This window comes from Centropristis striata, chromosome 8 (assembly GCF_030273125.1).
Source record: "Centropristis striata isolate RG_2023a ecotype Rhode Island chromosome 8, C.striata_1.0, whole genome shotgun sequence".
NCBI lineage: Eukaryota > Metazoa > Chordata > Actinopteri > Perciformes > Serranidae > Centropristis > Centropristis striata.
Genome location: NC_081524.1, coordinates 28610351 through 28628513, shown reverse-complemented (window position 1 = coordinate 28628513; position 18163 = coordinate 28610351). Strand labels below are relative to the sequence as shown.

Here is an 18163-nt window from a genome sequence, read left to right as displayed (position 1 = left end):
TTTTTTAATCCATTGAAATAGTTTTAGTAAATATGGTCTAGTATTAGGATGCTTTTTGTGTTGCCTCTGGTGGTAGTTGGATCTGAGCAGCTCGTATTTAACTGGTTAAACGTTGCCCTTGGAGCAGTTATTGTGCTGGCAAATGGCTGTTTTTTGTGCCGGGCCCAGCTGTTTTCTCAGCTGTGGTCCATTGTCTGCGTCTCCTCTCTCTGCTGACCTCTCAGTCTCTCTCTCTGTCTGTCTGAACACACAGCTGAGCAACAAGTGCTCAACAGAATGTAACTCTGTGTACTGGTTAAATGCATGTTGTTGTCTTTCGACTTCATTAGAGGTTTCAGGGAATAGTGTTGTTTTGCATGGCTCACTGTTTTGTTCCATTGTTCAGTTAGAACTGGGTTTTGTTGTACATGCAATTAAATAAAGCTAAAGTATTTTATAATTGATCAATCACTTGTATATAATTGATGGAAAACAAATACATACTGTTATCCAAATTTAATATGTATGTTTTAGTATTTATGCATGTAGGGACGTCACTCCTGTCCATGCAGATGTTTTTGGTGCCCACTGTGTGTGCTATGGTCAGAACCTGTGCTGCTGGCAAGGCAGGAGTTTATTTCCATACAGCAACAGGAATGACCGGGTGAAATGTGTTCAATTTCATAAGAGTTAATCTAACCAAAATATAACAAATAAATACATAAATATAAATGCACTGAATTGTTGTTTATTATTAAAATAATGAAGCATGCACCAGCAACTTGGTAAGAAATTTGTTTTAGGAATTTCAATTCAAGTGTAAACCAAACCAATTGACCAAAATTTGACAAGGAATTACAATTCAAGGAAGTAATGTGTATAGTAGATAAACATTGAATAGATCCGATACCCAGCTATTCACTAACCCTAACCTGATATCAGTTTCAGTATTGGTGCATCCCTACCTCTAACCACTAGATATGTTCATGTTCCTAAATCAAAACCAGTAACACATGATTGTGTTCGACAATGGTCAGGACAGCTCTCTGTATTTCACTGGTTGATCAAGGATATGTATAAGCTGTAACCCTTTTTGTTGATACATAAATGAGTAAAGCTTTGTTTTAAATATTTAAGTCACCACACAAGAAATTGGGTAGTCGATATCAATACCAGTGAAATTCCTCAATTCTCTATACCCAATTTTATATTATGGTAAAAAAAACTCATAGAACTCATAGAACCTAAGACATCAGTAGCTCTCCTTTTCCTGTCTGTTTCACCTCCATTCCATTGATCTCTGTGTGTGAGCTAGAGCAGAGCAGCCCATGTAGAGAGATATCAACATGTTCAAATCTTCCTTTCTCAGTGGTGGAGTTGCATGGGTCTTATTGCTTCTCTTTGTTTCCAGTGACCTGGAGCCTCTTCCAACTGAGAGACATCCTTCCCAGAAGGAGCCAGAGCAGCGCCTGAGGGAGGCGGGGGCCAACGACAGCGGCAGCACGGCCCCACGCAGCACTGAGGGCTCCATCTCTGAAGACGTCTTCACTGAGTCAGAGCTGTCCCCCATCCGTGAGGAAGAGCAAGCGTCTAATGAGGACCTCCGCCTGGACAAGTCCTCAGGCGCTTCCACAGAGTCTGTGCAAACCATTACCCAGGTGGAGGCCACTGGTGCCGGATCCCAGGCCCCAGGCAGTGCCCGCGGTTCAGTCAGTCAACCAGAGGAGCATGCTGCAGCAAAAGCAGAGGACAATCCCCAAGACACTAAGACAGAAAGTGATAGCCAGTCCCCCATGGGATCCAAGCAGCAGAGTGTAGAGAAGCCACCAAGCACACCCACTACCACCAGCAGCAGCACTAGCCAGGCCCAGGGCCCCAGCAGCAGCACCTCTCGCCCAGGGTCCCAAAGCTCAGCCACCCCTGGTGCCACAGACGCCACCTCTGTCTCAGCCAGTCCACAGGGGGAAGCCAACGAGGGGACAGACGTCTCCAAAACGGACACTATGCAACAAGGCAAGGAGGAAAAGGAGAATGTAGAGCAGACGCAAGAAGACGACACGCAGAACTCTGCAGAGGGTAAACACATTTACTAAGTAACAGCTGGAAAACATGTATCTTAAACTGTGTGAAAAAAGGTGGAGGACATTACAGATGGTGAATGCCCTCATCACCGTCTTTTTAGCAGCAACCCTAAATCCATATTTCTCTGAAGACTATCAAAGTGAGTTCCTCTCCTCTCTGGCTGCTTCAGAATCACTTCTCTCATGTTGGTTCCTGATAACCTTTCTGTTTCCACTCTGCCTTGGTGCTAGTAATTGGAATATAAAGACGAAGGGAAATGGCAGCCTCTCTGTTGATATCAGCTTGGCAAAGCTAGCCGGGCATTATAGGGCTTTATGCAGCTCTTTGATCTGGTTCTGGTGGTCTGGGCTACTCCTCTGGGCGATAAGCTAAAGCCTATCAAACACCACAATGCCACAAACACACCTAATGCCCAAAGGGGAGACACAGTGATGATGAAACCCAACATCAAAACGCCTTCTGAGGCAGCATTCAGAGAAGGGTTATTTATATCTGACATCCTTCTCTGGATGCTTTCATGACGATTTAGACAAATACTAAATTCCCTAAAGCCTAGAATAACATTTGTTTATGTTCATTGCCATATTTAAGATTAACAGATCCCAGTAGTGGATATGGATGTTGTAATCTGCCAACTATGGATAGTTAGTTAGTTACATGTGGTTATGCCAAACATTTGGTCCTGAATAATACAGTATAACAGTAACATATACACAAAATAAATAGAAAAACCTCAGTCCTACACCAAACAGAAGAGGACAGAAAGAAATCCTCAAATTTATCCTGACAGCAGGCTTTTTTTCTCATTTCCCAAGGTTCTCTAAGTTGCTATCTAATGACTGTCTGTCTGAAATTGCTGATATAAGAATAAAAAAAGACAATTAGCTAAAACCATTTCTGAATCATCCAAACCATTATTTTCTAGCATTACATGCTAGAAAATAAAAGTTTTCTTAATGGCACATATCTGACAAAATATACCCAAATACTGATGCATAGATACCATAATGTCAGCGATAGGCCAGTATTGGCCGATAATATCAGTCGTCTGATAAATTAGTCAGGCTCTACATCACATCATTCTCCAGCAGGTTTAATTTCCTGACAGAATAACTTAAATAAATTCAAGTAAATTCAGTACTTTTCCGTAGCATGCTTTAAAAGTAGAGTATCCTTGAAGCCCAGCAGCAGGTAATGTTAAAACAGCCCATTCTCGAACTGATTACCTATCTCCAGCAAGATAATGCTTATTTTACTGAAATAAATTGAAAGCATCGACAGCCAGGAAGCGAGGTAGTTACTAAAAATAGCAAGATGAGCTAGAGAAAATGGCTGGCAAATACAATGCAATTAGTAGCTAATTGGCTATTACAACTAAACCATGGCAGCATCATTTAATTAATATCTGGTTGCCATCATTTTGGTCTTGTTTTGTGACAGTCACTGACTCACTTTTGTTCATAGTTGGATACGTAGTTGTGATAACACAAAGATTTCTGTCCCGAAAGGAAAAAGACCAAGACAGTAAGAGACAGATTCACATTTTCTCCCAGGCAATTATTGTCACACAGAGAGCCGGGGTGCAAAAGCAGTTCTAATTCACGGGAAACTCAGCAGGGCTGCCCATTATTCTGTGCACATTAGCACAGCCCACACAAGTAACAGCAGCAACCTAAAAAAACAAGCTACATTAATACAGAATTAATGCATTTTGGAAATTGAATTTGTCTCACTAAGCATCTCTCACTAGATTCATATTATTTTGCTAGATTCATATCACTATTGCTCGTTATATTGAGCTGCCCAACCAGGAAGTGACAATATATGCCAGTGTAACATCAGTTATACAGTGATCTCATTCAGCTTTTTGGGGATGTGACCTTATAATAGGCCGTTGATAATGTAACAGGGTCAGAAGACTCAGTGCCACAATCAATTATAGTGTACGACTCCATTTATTTCTGCCACAAAATGACTAATTCCAGCTGAAGTAGCCAGTAAATAAAATATGGAAAACTAGGTCACATAAATAAAGATGTTATTAGGGGGAGAATGCAGTTAGTCAACAAGATGTGTTCTGTTTCTAGATTACATTTGATACAGAATACAATGCTCGTGATTCTTTAAGGAATTGTTTGATATTTTGGGAAATATGTTTTTTTTCCCTTTTCTGCAGGATTTAGATGTTCAGATTGATATCACACTCATGTCAGTACAGTAAATATAAAGCTACAGCATGTTAAGTTAAGGCTGGAAACATGGGAAACAGCTAGCCTGGTTCTGTCAAATATTAGCAAAGTCTGCCTAACAACACTTCTAAGGTTCACTAATTAACTTTATTTATGTAATGTCTTATTAATTTGGACTTCAGTGTAAAAGCCAGAGTCAGGCTAGCTGTTTCCCCCTGTTTCCATTCTGTATGCTAAGCTAACCAGCTGCTGGCTGTAGCTTGTATTTAGTCTAAATCTGACCAAGAAAGCAAATAAGCATATTTCTCAAAAATAATTTAAACCAATTTACTGTACATTACAGCTATCAAGCCACAACAAAATACATTTTTAATGCTTATGCGACCATGTTGTGATTTTCTCTTTCAGGTACAGCGTCTGGGGAGAGGCGGAAGCACCCCACTCACAAGTTCCTGTGTCTGCGGGTGGGGAAGCCCATGAAGAAGACGTTTGTTTCTAACGCCAGCGCCTCCATGCAGCAGTATGCCCAGCAGGGCAAGAAGCACGAGTACTGGTTTGCTGTGCCACAGGAGAGGTCAGTAACTCTGCTACAGATAGACTGTATATACAGATGGATGACACCACTCAACTTCCTCCCACTGCACCAGAAAAAAAGCTAAAATATTCTGGAGCTGCATTACTGCGGTCCCAATCAGACACATGACCATCACAGCTGTCAATCATGAAAAAAAACAGCATCATAAAAAAAAATACATAATCTGATCCGCTAACTTGGAGATGTATGAACTCCATGTGCTTCAGTCAGCCTCCAGCAAGCAATCGAGATATTTTTGCTTCATGTTTTCTCCTGCAACACCTTTAAATACCGGCAAATCATTGTGGTGGTAGCCTAAATACAATCATCAGATCAGTGCTATAAATGATATAGTAGCCTCTGATTAGTCCATGTACAGTGCAGCAGACTGTGATTTTAATGTAGAGATCTGCAGGGATTTGTCCTAATGTGAAATACATATTCCTCACCACAACAGTCAGCTGAGTTACTATGGCACCTCACCTCCATTCCTTTTAATATTTGAAACCAATCAAATATGCATTCTTTGTCAGGTCTGACTCCCACTGCGGCTTCTGCCCATCTCCCTGTGCTGCCTCTGCCAGACAGCAAAATTATTTATTATTCATTCACTCTGCAGGGAAACGGACATGTGCATATTATTCCTCCACTGGCACACACACACAACCCATGCAACAAAAGGATGTTACCAAAGCTCATGTTTTTCCTGGTTTTGTATCCTCAGAAAGTATTTTGCTCACAAAGATGTTCATGAACTTTTGCTGACCCACACTGAAATGTGTGATGTTTTATATCAACTAATAAATGGCCTTGGCTTGCATATGTGTTTTGCCAAGTTGGATCACTCCATCTGGATGTACTTTTGCCAAGACAGCAGTAGTCATAATTACATTATAGCTTTTCACACTGAGAAGGGGCACATTACATTAAAAAGTTGCGTAATATGTTTATATGGAGATGTAATCCCAATTGCAGTAATAGTTTAATTTAATAAGTCAGTTTAGAGCCATTAGAGCCAAATATGGCTCCAGCACAGTGGTACATTATCTTTTGTATCCTTTTAAGGACAAGGAGACAAAAATGGAAATAATAAACATGAGGTGAATCTGATCAGTTATCAAAGCAACCACGCCTGTCACAACATGTGTCTACACTTTTACAGCAGCAACACACATGATGCTCTCTAAGGTTGCTAATCACATTTGAATCAAACAAACAGGCGTGCCCTTTTTTAGTTAGTCATGGTACCATAAAGTGCAGTAATGACACTGAAATCCCCCTCACTTCATTATAAGCCTTGCTTGTTAGTTTTGCTGTTTTCATCCACAGGTTGCTTAGCTACAGCATTACCCACCTGGAAAACAAGTTTGCTGTCATGCACGCCTCTCATGGGGATGATGGCCCGGGGGCACTGCAGACTCAAAGCTAGTATTTAAAGACAGGCCTCGTACATGTTACTACTCATTATTTTCAACATATCGTTCTTGGCACTGCGAGCAGGCTAAGGTGTGTGGGAGGAGGGATCATAAGCTGTTCGGACTGACAACACAGCAGCTCATAGTCCCTTTCTTCCGACGCTGCTAGACTATGTAGCTTGACCTAGATGGGAGGCGACCCGCATGATGTGTCTTTAAGTGTCCTGGCGATGATGTGGGAAGAAAGGGAGGCATTGAATGAGCCATACACAACCATGACACTGAATACAGCTCAACCTACTGAGTCTGCACAGCTCTTTCATGTCTACCAGCCATAGCAGATGTGACACAAACTATGCTCTGTTTCTGTTTGTAGCTTTCCATGAGTTATGCCGTACTGTCTTATTTTATCCTAAACTGTTTCATTGTTGTCATGAAAAGGCGTTCACACAGGGAGAGCAGAGAGGCGGGATTGATAGTCACAGTATTGAAGAGCTACTGGAGGTGTCATACATGTTTCTAATTATTACTAATCCTTGTTTTAAGGAAAATAGCCGTACACTGTCACTTTAAAGCTGCCTTAATTAATATTTCCATGTTAACAATGTATCAGATATCGCTTAAAGTAACACATTTGTAGAGAATTGTTACCTAACTTTGCAGTTTCTCTCACCTCTATGGAATGTTTTAGCATCTTTTACCAAATTGTTTTTGTTTTATGGCACACAACTTAAAGGTTTTGGTTTAGTCGCACTGCTCTAATTAAGGTTGACAGGTAGTGAATTGCACAAAACAGGTAGTGAATTGCACAAGACAGGTAGTGACTTGCTATTGGAATTAGTGAAATATTCAGCAGCTAAAGTGATAGATATTTTGTCATAGGAGTTGGTGCAGAACAAAACAGCTAAAAGGAGAGGGAGTATTATTAGACTTTGATTTTTTTCATGTCCAGAAATAAGACTCTGAAGACTCTGAACTTCACAATATAATATTATGTGATTGTTGTGTTTATAGGTTGTTTCAACAGGTTCACCTATGTGTTATTAGAAGACCATTTGTTCCCAAATGTACCCACACTTTAACACAGAGTGATCACTTTTGTCACAAAATACCATAGACTACATAAAATATGCTTGACATCAGCCATAGATTTCTGAAAAAACTAATTGAATAAACTTATTGTGGTGGCTCTTGACATCGGCATCCTGGAAGTGCCTGATTCCTCCTAACCCCCAACTAATCCAAAAATGTGCAAAAAGTTGGAGTGTGGGTAAGCTGAGGTGGGCTGAATGCAGCGGCTAGCGACAACTTAAAGCAGCCATGTCCTTGATTATGCATAACTTTAAGACTTAATATAATTTAAACAGGAGTTACATTAAAAATTAACCACCCGTATAGTTAACTGTTTTTTGTACATGTTTATTTCTGTCGTAAAGTTTGGCATTTTAACATGGGGGTCTTTGAGGATTGACTCGCTTTTGGAGCCGGCCTCAAGTGGACATTCTACAAAGTGCAGTTTTTCAGCGCTTAATTTTTATCCCACAGGCAGAGCAGCTTTATCAGTTCAGTGGTTTAAACAGAGTGGAGACAAGTCAAATATCTTGATGTTGAAATGCTTCCTTAACTGCCATTAAAGCTGTTTGATAATGCTTCAACATACTAGATATGGAGAAATTCTTAAAACTTGTGGGAGTTTTATGAGATGGCAATTCACTAATTTATTTATTGCAGCTAATCATGGATAGTATATTACCATATATATGACGGTATGAAGAAGAACCCAGCCTCTTCTCTCATAGTTTTCCCTGTGTTTTTTTATTCTTTACCCCAGGTCAGACCACCTGTATGTGTTCTTCATGCAGTGGAGCCCGGACATGTATGGTGAGGGTGTCAGGGGGATGGGACAAGAGCCTGGGTTTATGGTTGTCAAGAAGAATGAGGTGTCAGAAACGGCTGAAGATGAGCCCATCACTGACCTCAATGTCAAGGAATGGGAGGTAAGGTCTACACAGCTAAAACCTTTCCCTCACCTTGCTTCAAGTCCACCTGTTGTGTTGTCTGAAGCCTCACAGACATGGATTAAGTATAGTTCTCCACTATGGTTTAATCCATAACCTGTGAAACCAGAATCTTATGTGGTGTATTGTTAAGTTTTTTGTTGTGTGTTGAGTTACATGTTATATAAATGTGTTGATTTGCTTTCATTGTGCAATGCATAGTGCAAATGTATTGTGCTGATCTTGGTTTGTAATCCATCAGCATTGTGTAGTTTGTCAAGCTTCAGTTTTGTATTCTGCTTCAGTATATTGCACTTCTGTGTACCACTGCATATTTCTTGATTTTAGAGTAACTTTATGTGTGAACTTTTCTATCACATGTAAGTAATGTAAGCTGTGTGAACACTTGCTTTGCTTGGAAATGTGCTTCTCTAAACTTCCAACCAAAGTGTTTTGCATGTTTGTGTAATTGTTTACTCTTCTCAGTTAGTGTATTGTAGTTTCATCACGTTGTGCGAGTGTCACTAGTGTTGGTCAGCATTTGGCAACTTATTTTGCTGAATGGCAAAAGGCTTAACACCATTATGAGTTGCTCTGTTTATGCAGGGAATGTAAACATTGTTTTTTGGGCTATGAAATCACACAAACTCATGTGGTACTGATGTGAGTTCAGTCTCTTCCTTTCTCGCCAAACAAACTTTTCAAGGTGACTTAACTGCATATTTACAGAATGTGGAAGTAAAACTAGGAAGCATAGACGAGGGATGTCACCCAGGTTTTCAGCACTGTTATTGCATGATGCAGCACTACACTGTCAATGGGTTTTTGGTCAAATGAGATCGTTAACAAGCCTGTGGATAGTGAAAAGGATGCATTCATTGAGTGAAGAAAGTGATACGATGGCAGCAGTGGCCTGGATTTAAATTTTAATGTAAATGAATGATGTAGGAAACAAAGTGTGCTGATTTGTTTGTCCCAACATGATCCATTACATTTGAATAAGTAAATATGAACCTGCTGCTTTTGTCTGTCCTGTGTCTATGTTGTCCAAACGTGAAGTTCAAGCAACAGAGTTTTTGCATGGAGATGTATGTGTTCTTTGAACAGAGTTTTGTCAAATATATTTTTCAACAAAAAGAAGACAAGCTTGGGGCTGATTTAAGTTTTTATTTGTTTGAGTGATTTCATTTCAAACTTTTTATGTTTGCTCGTGTATTTCAACCCTGGGATATTGTCAGGTCAAAATGTATAGAAACGAGAGACTCGTGGGCTAGTGGTGTACTGTGTCTTTAAATCCTCTCGGCTATGGGACGGGGTCATCGTTTTGTTTTTTTAACCAATGAGGAGCCGGTTTGTCTCCCGTCCCGTGTTGTCATTGGATTTGAGCGCTGTCAAACACATGATATGGTGTCGAACCCCCATTGGAAAAAAATGTTTCTATTTTAGTCAAGCAGGCTGCCAGGCTGCATACCAACTCCGTCTGCATGTCTCGGGGGCTACACGGGGAGAACTTAAAGGATCTGTAATGAGACTTTCCAGCTCAGAAAGCAAGACATGTTTTCTAGGAGGGTGAAAGACCAAGAGAAACAGCTGACCCCTAAGTATTCCTGTGTATGTTTCTTGTGCCTAGTTCATGTTTGCTGTCTCCAACAATGTATATTCCTGTATGTTATGTTGCTGTTGTTGTTGTTAGCAAGCCATGCTAGCTCGCTAGCGAAGCTAACTAGCCCGCTAGCCCTTTAGCCGGTCTTCTCTAGGTCAGTGACTGATGCTGAACAAAGTGGCCACTATCTGACCACTATGTGGCAGGCAGGGAAGTGCTCTCATTTGTTGTCTGTCCTCTTGGCACCGTGTTGTTCGATGTGTGCGGCTCTGTAAGGTGTCTGAAAGTTTCCAGTGCTCGTTGCCAGTTGAAAGATCAGGGTTCATACGGATGCTTGAAATCCTTGAAAATGCTTACATTTTAATGTTGTATTTTCAAGGTTTGAAAAGTGCTTGGATTTTGGATAAAGTGCTTGACATTCTTACTGTATTTCTCGTGCAATCTGACTATAGCTAATCACATGTTAAATAAAAAAATACTAAATTGAATATTGAGATTAGCAAACTGTACATTTGGTTGTTAAAAGCGTAATACCATCGCTGTTGGTATGGTTGAGTGAAATGACCCATTTTAGCATGTAAGTACTCATCTAAAACATGCAACTTTCAACCGTTGTAAGGTCCAGAAAAGCTTGAAAATGGACCTTGAAAGTCCTTGAAAAGTGCTTCAATTTGACCACTGAAAAAGTGTATGAACCTTGAAAGATGCAGTTCCTTTTTTCGTTGTCTAGTTTTTTCTTTAACCCCACATTACCATACATGTTCAGAGTTACCAGGTGCCATGCAGAGTTTATAGTTCGTTAAGTGACTGGTAGTTCGACACTCGTACAGTATGACACTAGTCACTTAGAAATGCTGACCCTTTTCATGACATTGATTTCTTCAAATAAAAGGCATTTGATTCACATTGAAAAGTCAGATTGCAACTTGCTAGCATGTTGCTAGCTTACCCTTTTCAGGGGACAAATGCACTAAAGTGCCTTCAGCTGGGGGTGAAGTGAGGCACAGATGTATGTTTTATTAAGGCTGTAGTATACTCTCTGCTACATTATTGAGTGCTGTAAAGAGGCAGCCTGTTACCAAAACAGTTATTTACACCAAAGGCAACAACGTGAGTGAAAGATAATCTCAGTTGTAGGGGGAAAAGTAATTAAAGCCAGCTTATGACATCTGTGCTTATTGAAATGTAGACCTGGTCCAGTTAATACGACTCTGTGTGTGTGGTATTTGTGGGTTTGTTTATCTTGTGTGCAAAGCTTTAAATATCTTTCCTGTACCGAGACACAGTGGACTATTACACGCCAACGTTTATTCAGTGGCAGAACAGAGGCAGCAGCTCTCAGTGGAGTTTGTAGCGTGGGGTGTAACTTTGTTGGAATGTTGCCATGCTTGTAGGTCATTGTGTTGTTCTGTCTGGCCTGTTTTGTGGATTGTTGTTCCTGACAAACAGAGAGTGGGTTAATGTTTATGGACTTGGCAAGTATTGCTGCAGTACTCAAACCTCAGCTATTTTTTTTGTGTGTGTTCCAGCATCCAAATCTTTTGGTTTTCTGAAGTCTTTTGACTCCCAAGATTTGTTTTGTTTTGTGTGTATTTTGGGATAGCTAGAAGAAAGATTGATGGTTCTAAAGATTGATTTCAGCACCAGTGTTGTTTCCATCCTTTGGTCTAGGTTAGCTTTGAGTATGACTGAGCATCTAAAGGTGGTGTTATTAAACATATTACACAAACATGCAAAATGACAGAGTACTCGGAAGTGCCCCATCCCCTTCTTTTATCCAAAGTAAACTCAGTGGCCTTAAGCCTTTGTATAAAGACTAGTGTTAAGTCTACTGAAATTGCACTACTTAGTGCACATAATACCTTCCAAAACTCAACTTTTCCTTTCCATGGCCAGCAATAGATTTGGTAGAGTTTTATGTTCCACCTGTTCCTGTCTTTGTACTACCAGGTAGTGTCTCTGACGGAGTACCACCGTCGGATTGATGCACTAAACAGTGAAGATCTGCGCTCACTCTGCAAACGACTCCAGGTGCCCTGACCAGCCCTGTCTGCCCCCTCTCTCTGCTGCTGCCCACACCAACATGGTCCAAAGGCCTTAGAAAGCTTTAGCTGAGGCTGATGTTGCATACAAAAAACACAAAAATGATGGGTTGAATGGGTTTCATGAGTGTTTGGGCTCACAAAACCTATTCAAAACTTGCTATACAATATCAATTGGGAATGGCTTTTGAGGCATAAAAATAATTTTTATCAATTCATTACAGAAAACTGTGTGAGGAGGTTGTCATGTGACAGCAACCTTATCTCCATGCTTCAGGCTTTCGGTCTTGGACTTGTTGTCATGGTGTTTTTAGTGATTCAACCCACTAGATTAGTCTGGTTGTAAGGTAGTTTATAATATGTAGAATTTATATAGGACACACAGAAATTGTGTTTCTATAGTAAATTCCACCCGTATTCTTAAACAGAATACCGTGTTTGATGCTTAATTGAGCTGAATATATAGAATACTGATGGACAAAGAGATTGTGTGTTGATGAGAGGGTGGAAGTAAGACTCCCTTGACTGGGTGAATGATGTTTTCTGAGGACAATGCAGGTAGGCCCTATTTGAATGAGGACTGTAACATGAGAGCATCCTAGCCACCAGTGGTGAAGCGCTCCACAATCAGCCTCTGTTATCAGGAAAGATAAATAACCCAAACAGTCTGTTGGTCAGAGAAAATGTCAAACAGTGGAGTGCAAATTATTCATTGGGTTGATTTCCTATTCACTTTGCATTCTCCTCTCCCAGACAGTGTCTGTGCCCTCTCTCCTAGTTCAGCCAAACCAATCCTAGTCGTCTGGCAGTGGAGAGTGGCAGGAAGATTCAGCTGTCATCATCAAATTGTTGGATTATCAGTGTGTTGCCAGCAAATGCTGCGTTTATAATTTTGGCAGGAACACTGTTGGGTTTAAAATGGAAGCTAGTTTCTTCATGTTATCCTAGAGTTGTTTAGTTAAACCTATTTTGCTTTGGAGAGTTTTTATTTATCACTGCAAATACAACATGTTGCCTTATTCAGTCAGTATAAAAATGATCTGAGCCTGATACTGTTGTAGGTTACAACTTGTTTGTGGTACTGCTCTAGATAGCCTCACTATGTAGGAGTAGTCAAAATAATGTAAAAACAAAAACCGTATGTTTATGACAAAAAAAAGCCGTAATTGAACCCATCCAAGTATCTGTGCTTTATGGAAGCTTGTCATTGTATATGCATATCTGACATTTATTTATTTATTTATAGATCACCACCAAGGAAGAGGTGAACTCCAAACATGGCACATCCATCAAGACAGAGCTGGAGCCAGAAACATTCAAACCCAACCTCAGAGAAGCTAGTGATCTCCTGGAGGCTGACCAGATAGAGAAGGTACAGACTCATTACATTAAAATATTTTATCAATGTTAATATAAAACAGCTTGGAAAATGAAAAAAGTGACAATATAAATTGATTGCTGTGGCTTGAGATATGATAAATGCTGGACATTTTTGTTTCACCTTCTAAAGTGCTTGAAAAGAGCATGAACTTTAACTTAAAAAGTTGTACAAACCCTGGATATATGATATTCCTCTGTGCCATAGAGCTACATTGATTTGATAAATCAAAAAAACAATAGTGATATACTATAAGTATACTAACCTTATCCTTGAAATGGATATTATACAATAAGGTCCGTGTGTTAGCTTGAATGCAAATAATATGCAAAGACAGACACTTGCTGGTCATTTCACTTTCAAAATACTGAAATACAAACTAAGTCATTCATTCCTGGAGCTCCCTTTCAGGATTATTGGTCAAACGCATACTTGGGTAATACATGTATTCACTGCTGTAATAACCATTTCACTGTACATCTGCCTACCTAGCAGTAGTTAGGTGGGCAGAGGAATACATTAAGCAGGAAGAATATTATTTATAGACAGAATCATTAGCACATAGGGGACCTGATGACTCCTTACATCAGACACAGAAACCAATAAGGTATGGATTATGGCCAGAGGTGACAACTTGTACTGTATGTATAATTAAGGATTACAGCTGTAAAGAAACCTTTTCCATTTCTACCATTATTTCTTCTTCTTTCTTTTGCTGAATTATGTCAAATGAATAGTGAGTAATTTATTTAAAGACTGCATCTGCATGAAGTCTCACTAGCTAGAGGGAACGAGGACCTGTGAGAAAGTCATTAAACCGACATTTCTGAGTCACTAACCTTTCATGTTGTTTGAGGTGTGGTGTATGCCTTGCAGGCATTGCAGCTTGGTACACACAGACACACCTGCACAGCTCTAAATGAGTCCCAATTGGCATATTGACCAATTGATTGCCAATGTGCGGCTTCCTTTGATCACCCTGAGGATGTAGCTCTGGGCTCAGGGCGGCTCACTGCAGAGCAGAGGTGAGCCAAGTCAAGGCTCATCTCCTCATGGCTTCGTTTCCAGCCCGCTGATTACACGACTGCTTCTGCTCCGCAACTGGAGGATGTGCTGAACCAACAAGAAAAAGAACAAAGGGACTGATGAATTATTGGAGAGCGAAGAGAACGTTTAAAGGCCCTTGTTCCATACAGAGAAAATGGAGCAGCATACTGTAAAAAGTTGTCACTTTAATTCCATGTTTCAGTCAGTGTCTGTTTTATCTGTCCATTAAAATGAAGCATACACGGCACTGCTCCTCCAGCGCCTTTGCTGTCTTTATCTCCCCATGCACCACAGCCACTGCTAATCCTTCAGGCTGTCAGCAACAGGGCAGCAGGCTCTCTCAGGGAGTACTGGACCTCTCTTTCTCTTGAGACGGCCGTGTGTGTTTGGAGCCCTGTTACTCTTCTTTAAACGCCAGATGGTGTTAAAAGGTCACCACAGATGTAATTGAGCATTGGCGGCTGTGGCCTTTCTGTGTTTCATTTCCTTTTTTTCTTTTTTTTTTCCTCCATCCTTCCTTTTTCTTTATTATTTCCCCCCACAGCTCGCCAAGAATCTCCCACCAAGGACCATTGGGTACCCATGGACGCTGGCCTTTGGCACAACAAAGCATGGCATGAGCATTAAGACACTGTACAGAGCCATGCAGGGCCAGGACACCCCAGTGCTCATGGTCATTAAGGACAGCGATGGCCAGGTAATAACTCAACATGGCAGTAGTACACTGTAATATATTGGAAGTGAGTTATAGCACCAGTCATCCTAATCTAATTTAATACTTCTATTGATGTAAGAGTTGTACCTCAGTTCCATCTTGTGTTTTGTTTCTCCAGGTGTTTGGTGCGTTGGCATCTGAGCCCTTTAAAGTCAGCGATGGCTTTTATGGCACAGGAGAAACCTTCCTCTTCACCTTCAATCCAGAGTTTGAGGTACACAAACTTCCTGTTTGAAGTTATTGATTTATCAGCACTTTATATGAACTTGGATCAACTCCTCAGTTCCCCTCAGCTCGATACAACAACTTGCATGTTTTCACTCATCATTAAGATTTTTCTTTTAACAACTGTTTAAAAGTGTTTTACTGCTCTGCACTAAGTGGCAAACATAAAACAAGCAACTGGCTGGAGAACATATTACTAAATAATGGGATATATCCGTCTGGGATTGATGGAGACTAAAAATGGAGCTAAAAGGATAATTGTGACCCGAAAAAAAGATATAGTTTAAAATTTGTTCTATGTCAAGTGAATGGCGGAGTCAACACTATAATGATTTGTGTTAGTAGCAAATGATATCATTATGATCTCAAATTAATACTATTATTGCTCTGTAACTGTTGATTGTGTCAGTAAGCTCCCTGCTAACACGTTCACCATATTTCTTTAAAAGGTGATAAAATTTTAGGAATGTATTTACATCTTACTCCGTTGTCCCCACATGGCATCAAAACATCAATCATTAGTGCATTAAAAGATATTGTTCTTCATACATCAGCTGCTTCTGAACACACACACACACACTTCCAACACTGCTGTTGTACAGAACTAAAAAGAAGCTTTAAAGAGACTTGAATTAGGCAAAGCGTGAACATATTGGAGAGTCAGACTTTACCCAGCTGTATAATTTATTATTATTTCACATAACATAGCAGAATTAAGTAATGAGACTTGAGTGTATCAAGTGTGATACACCATATAATATGCATACTGGGAATATGTTTGCCAGTCACATGATTTCTCATTGCATGTGACCCCAAACACACTCTTTTATACATGAAACCATTTGAAAAGTTCTTTAAAGCATCACAACTCTGTGGCATTTAGTGTTTCGTAACTTGTTTTCTTGAATCTGCTCTCTTGTTGAAAGTGTTTACGCTTAATGGATTCAGCCCATGGACACTTAGATGAATGGGCTGAAAGCAACACATTAACTGCACCATTTTCAACCAAGATTGTCTCATTTTTTCACAAACACAAACTTTTACCACAAGAGTTATTGGAAAAATGCCAACAATTCTCCACTTAGTGGTTTCATTCTCCTTATTAATGGCAATAAAATCTCTGTCAAAGAACTTATTGATTTTCACATTTAGCAATCTGGTGATGAGAAACTTCCTTCAATTCTGTCCAATATCTGTAACTGAATTATCAGATTTAATTGTGGTGGTTCCTATGAGGTTGTGTGTTCTGTCCTCATCGGGATAATGGGTTATGTCAACATTGAACATGTCATGCAATATCTTCTAATATGTGCTTTATTGTGTCTGCGACAGGTGTACAAATGGACAGGGGACAACATGTTCTTCATCAAAGGAGATATGGACTCCTTAGCTTTTGGTGGAGGAAGGTGAGCCCACAGTTTTGATGCATTTCATGAAAAAAATCAGTTCTAGCAAATAATTAATGTTGGTAACCCGAACTGTTGGGTGCTCAAGAAAGATTCTTCACAGAACGTAACCTCCTGGAGAAATAGTTTGTGCTCCCGTGCTTACGACTGTTTGTTCTCCTTTCCTGTAGCGGTGAGTTTGGCCTGTGGCTGGACGGAGACCTCTACCACGGCAGGAGTCACTCCTGTAAGACATTTGGGAACCCTATGCTCTCAAAAAAGGAGGATTTCTATGTTCAGGACATAGAGATCTGGGCTTTCGAATAATAAAACAGTGCACCACAGGGAAAAAAACAAGTCCTGCAAAGGGCAAAGCGAGGAGTCCTCCTCCTTTAGAACAATGGCAACGCCCCAAACCTAACTGCACATCACCAGGGCTCCCCAGGCCGGAAGCCAGCTATCGGATGCTTGTTGTGCGTTACTACTGCAGTTATTACGGAGCTTTTTTTTCTTTGTGAAAAATTACCTTTGTGTGTATCTTGTTAAAGCCTTGTGCAGCGTCTTTGCAGAGTAGGGGGAGTGTGTAAAGCAGTGAAAATGATGGCGATGAGGTTGTATCAGAGGGATGAGCAGAGGGAAGCAGGGAAGGGACCGTCAGGCCTTGATGAGGGAAGGACTATCAGAACTCCTCTCCCCTGAGAGGTGGTGAAGATGATGGCGGCTGAGGTTTGGGACTGCTGCGAGAAGAGAGAACTGCCCTACTGGTCCAGATTATGTATCTGAACTTAACAGAACCTCAAGGAGCCCCCAGCACCCTCTCAGACCCCCTAGAACTTTGTTCATTCAGTAGGATGTTACTCACTGTGCTGTCAGCCTTGACGGAGAGAGACCCACATAGAGGGAAAGAATAACGAGACAAAAGCTGAACACATTCCATTACTTCAGGTGATGGTTGAGTGTCACATTTAAGTTGTGATTTGTGGTAAAACAACAATATACGAAACTCAGCCGCAGCAGGATACGATGACACTTAACTCAGAGGAGAGAATATTCACTGGAGCAGGGGTTAGTCTTTTTACAGTACAGTGTTGGGTTGTCTTCTGAGGCTAAACTATAGAGTATTGTGTATTGTAGTCCTCCTGTTGTTCACTGTCATAGCACACCATCTGAAAGCACATAGCTATAATCAGATCACCCATCGTCGTAATGTTCTGTTCAGTGGGTGTACGTGTGAGTCCAGCTAACACCAGCTCCTCTCGCAGGATGCTGGCTGTACTGTTTGTAGACAGTAACGTGTTGCAATAGATTTGTGGAATATGCAAATAACTGTCCTGTGACCTCAAATACCCGCAGGTCGTGGCACTTTTGCCGCCGCCTGTCACTCTTTCAAGAGAGAAACTTGTAAAGCTTTTACGTCTTGATACACAATTGCTTTTCTGGGTATCAATTGAAAAGCCTGAGACGTGGTTAACTGTTTTACATGCATATATGACAATTATATATTGGTATATATGATTATATATGGGTTTATA

At 40.5% G+C, this 18163-nt stretch overlaps 1 protein-coding gene across 4 annotated transcripts in view; it reads left to right on the top strand.

The window, feature by feature from the left end:
• The window catches only part of oxr1a (oxidation resistance 1a), a 181466-nt gene extending 163332 nt beyond the window's left edge, over nucleotides 1-18134 (top strand). For 3 of the 4 annotated variants that reach the window (XM_059338607.1, XM_059338606.1, XM_059338608.1), the window contains 9 exons: nucleotides 1391-2055; nucleotides 4659-4824; nucleotides 8071-8236; nucleotides 11790-11870; nucleotides 13128-13253; nucleotides 14851-15003; nucleotides 15140-15235; nucleotides 16579-16652; nucleotides 16823-18134. In XM_059338607.1, coding sequence (XP_059194590.1) covers nucleotides 1391-2055; nucleotides 4659-4824; nucleotides 8071-8236; nucleotides 11790-11870; nucleotides 13128-13253; nucleotides 14851-15003; nucleotides 15140-15235; nucleotides 16579-16652; nucleotides 16823-16958 — 1663 coding nt within the window. In that variant the 3' untranslated portion in view covers nucleotides 16959-18134. The remainder of the gene's footprint in view (nucleotides 1-1390; nucleotides 2056-4658; nucleotides 4825-8070; nucleotides 8237-11789; nucleotides 11871-13127; nucleotides 13254-14850; nucleotides 15004-15139; nucleotides 15236-16578; nucleotides 16653-16822) is intronic. The other variant, XM_059338609.1, reaches the window with a different exon arrangement.
• Nucleotides 18135-18163: the final 29 nt, after the last annotated feature.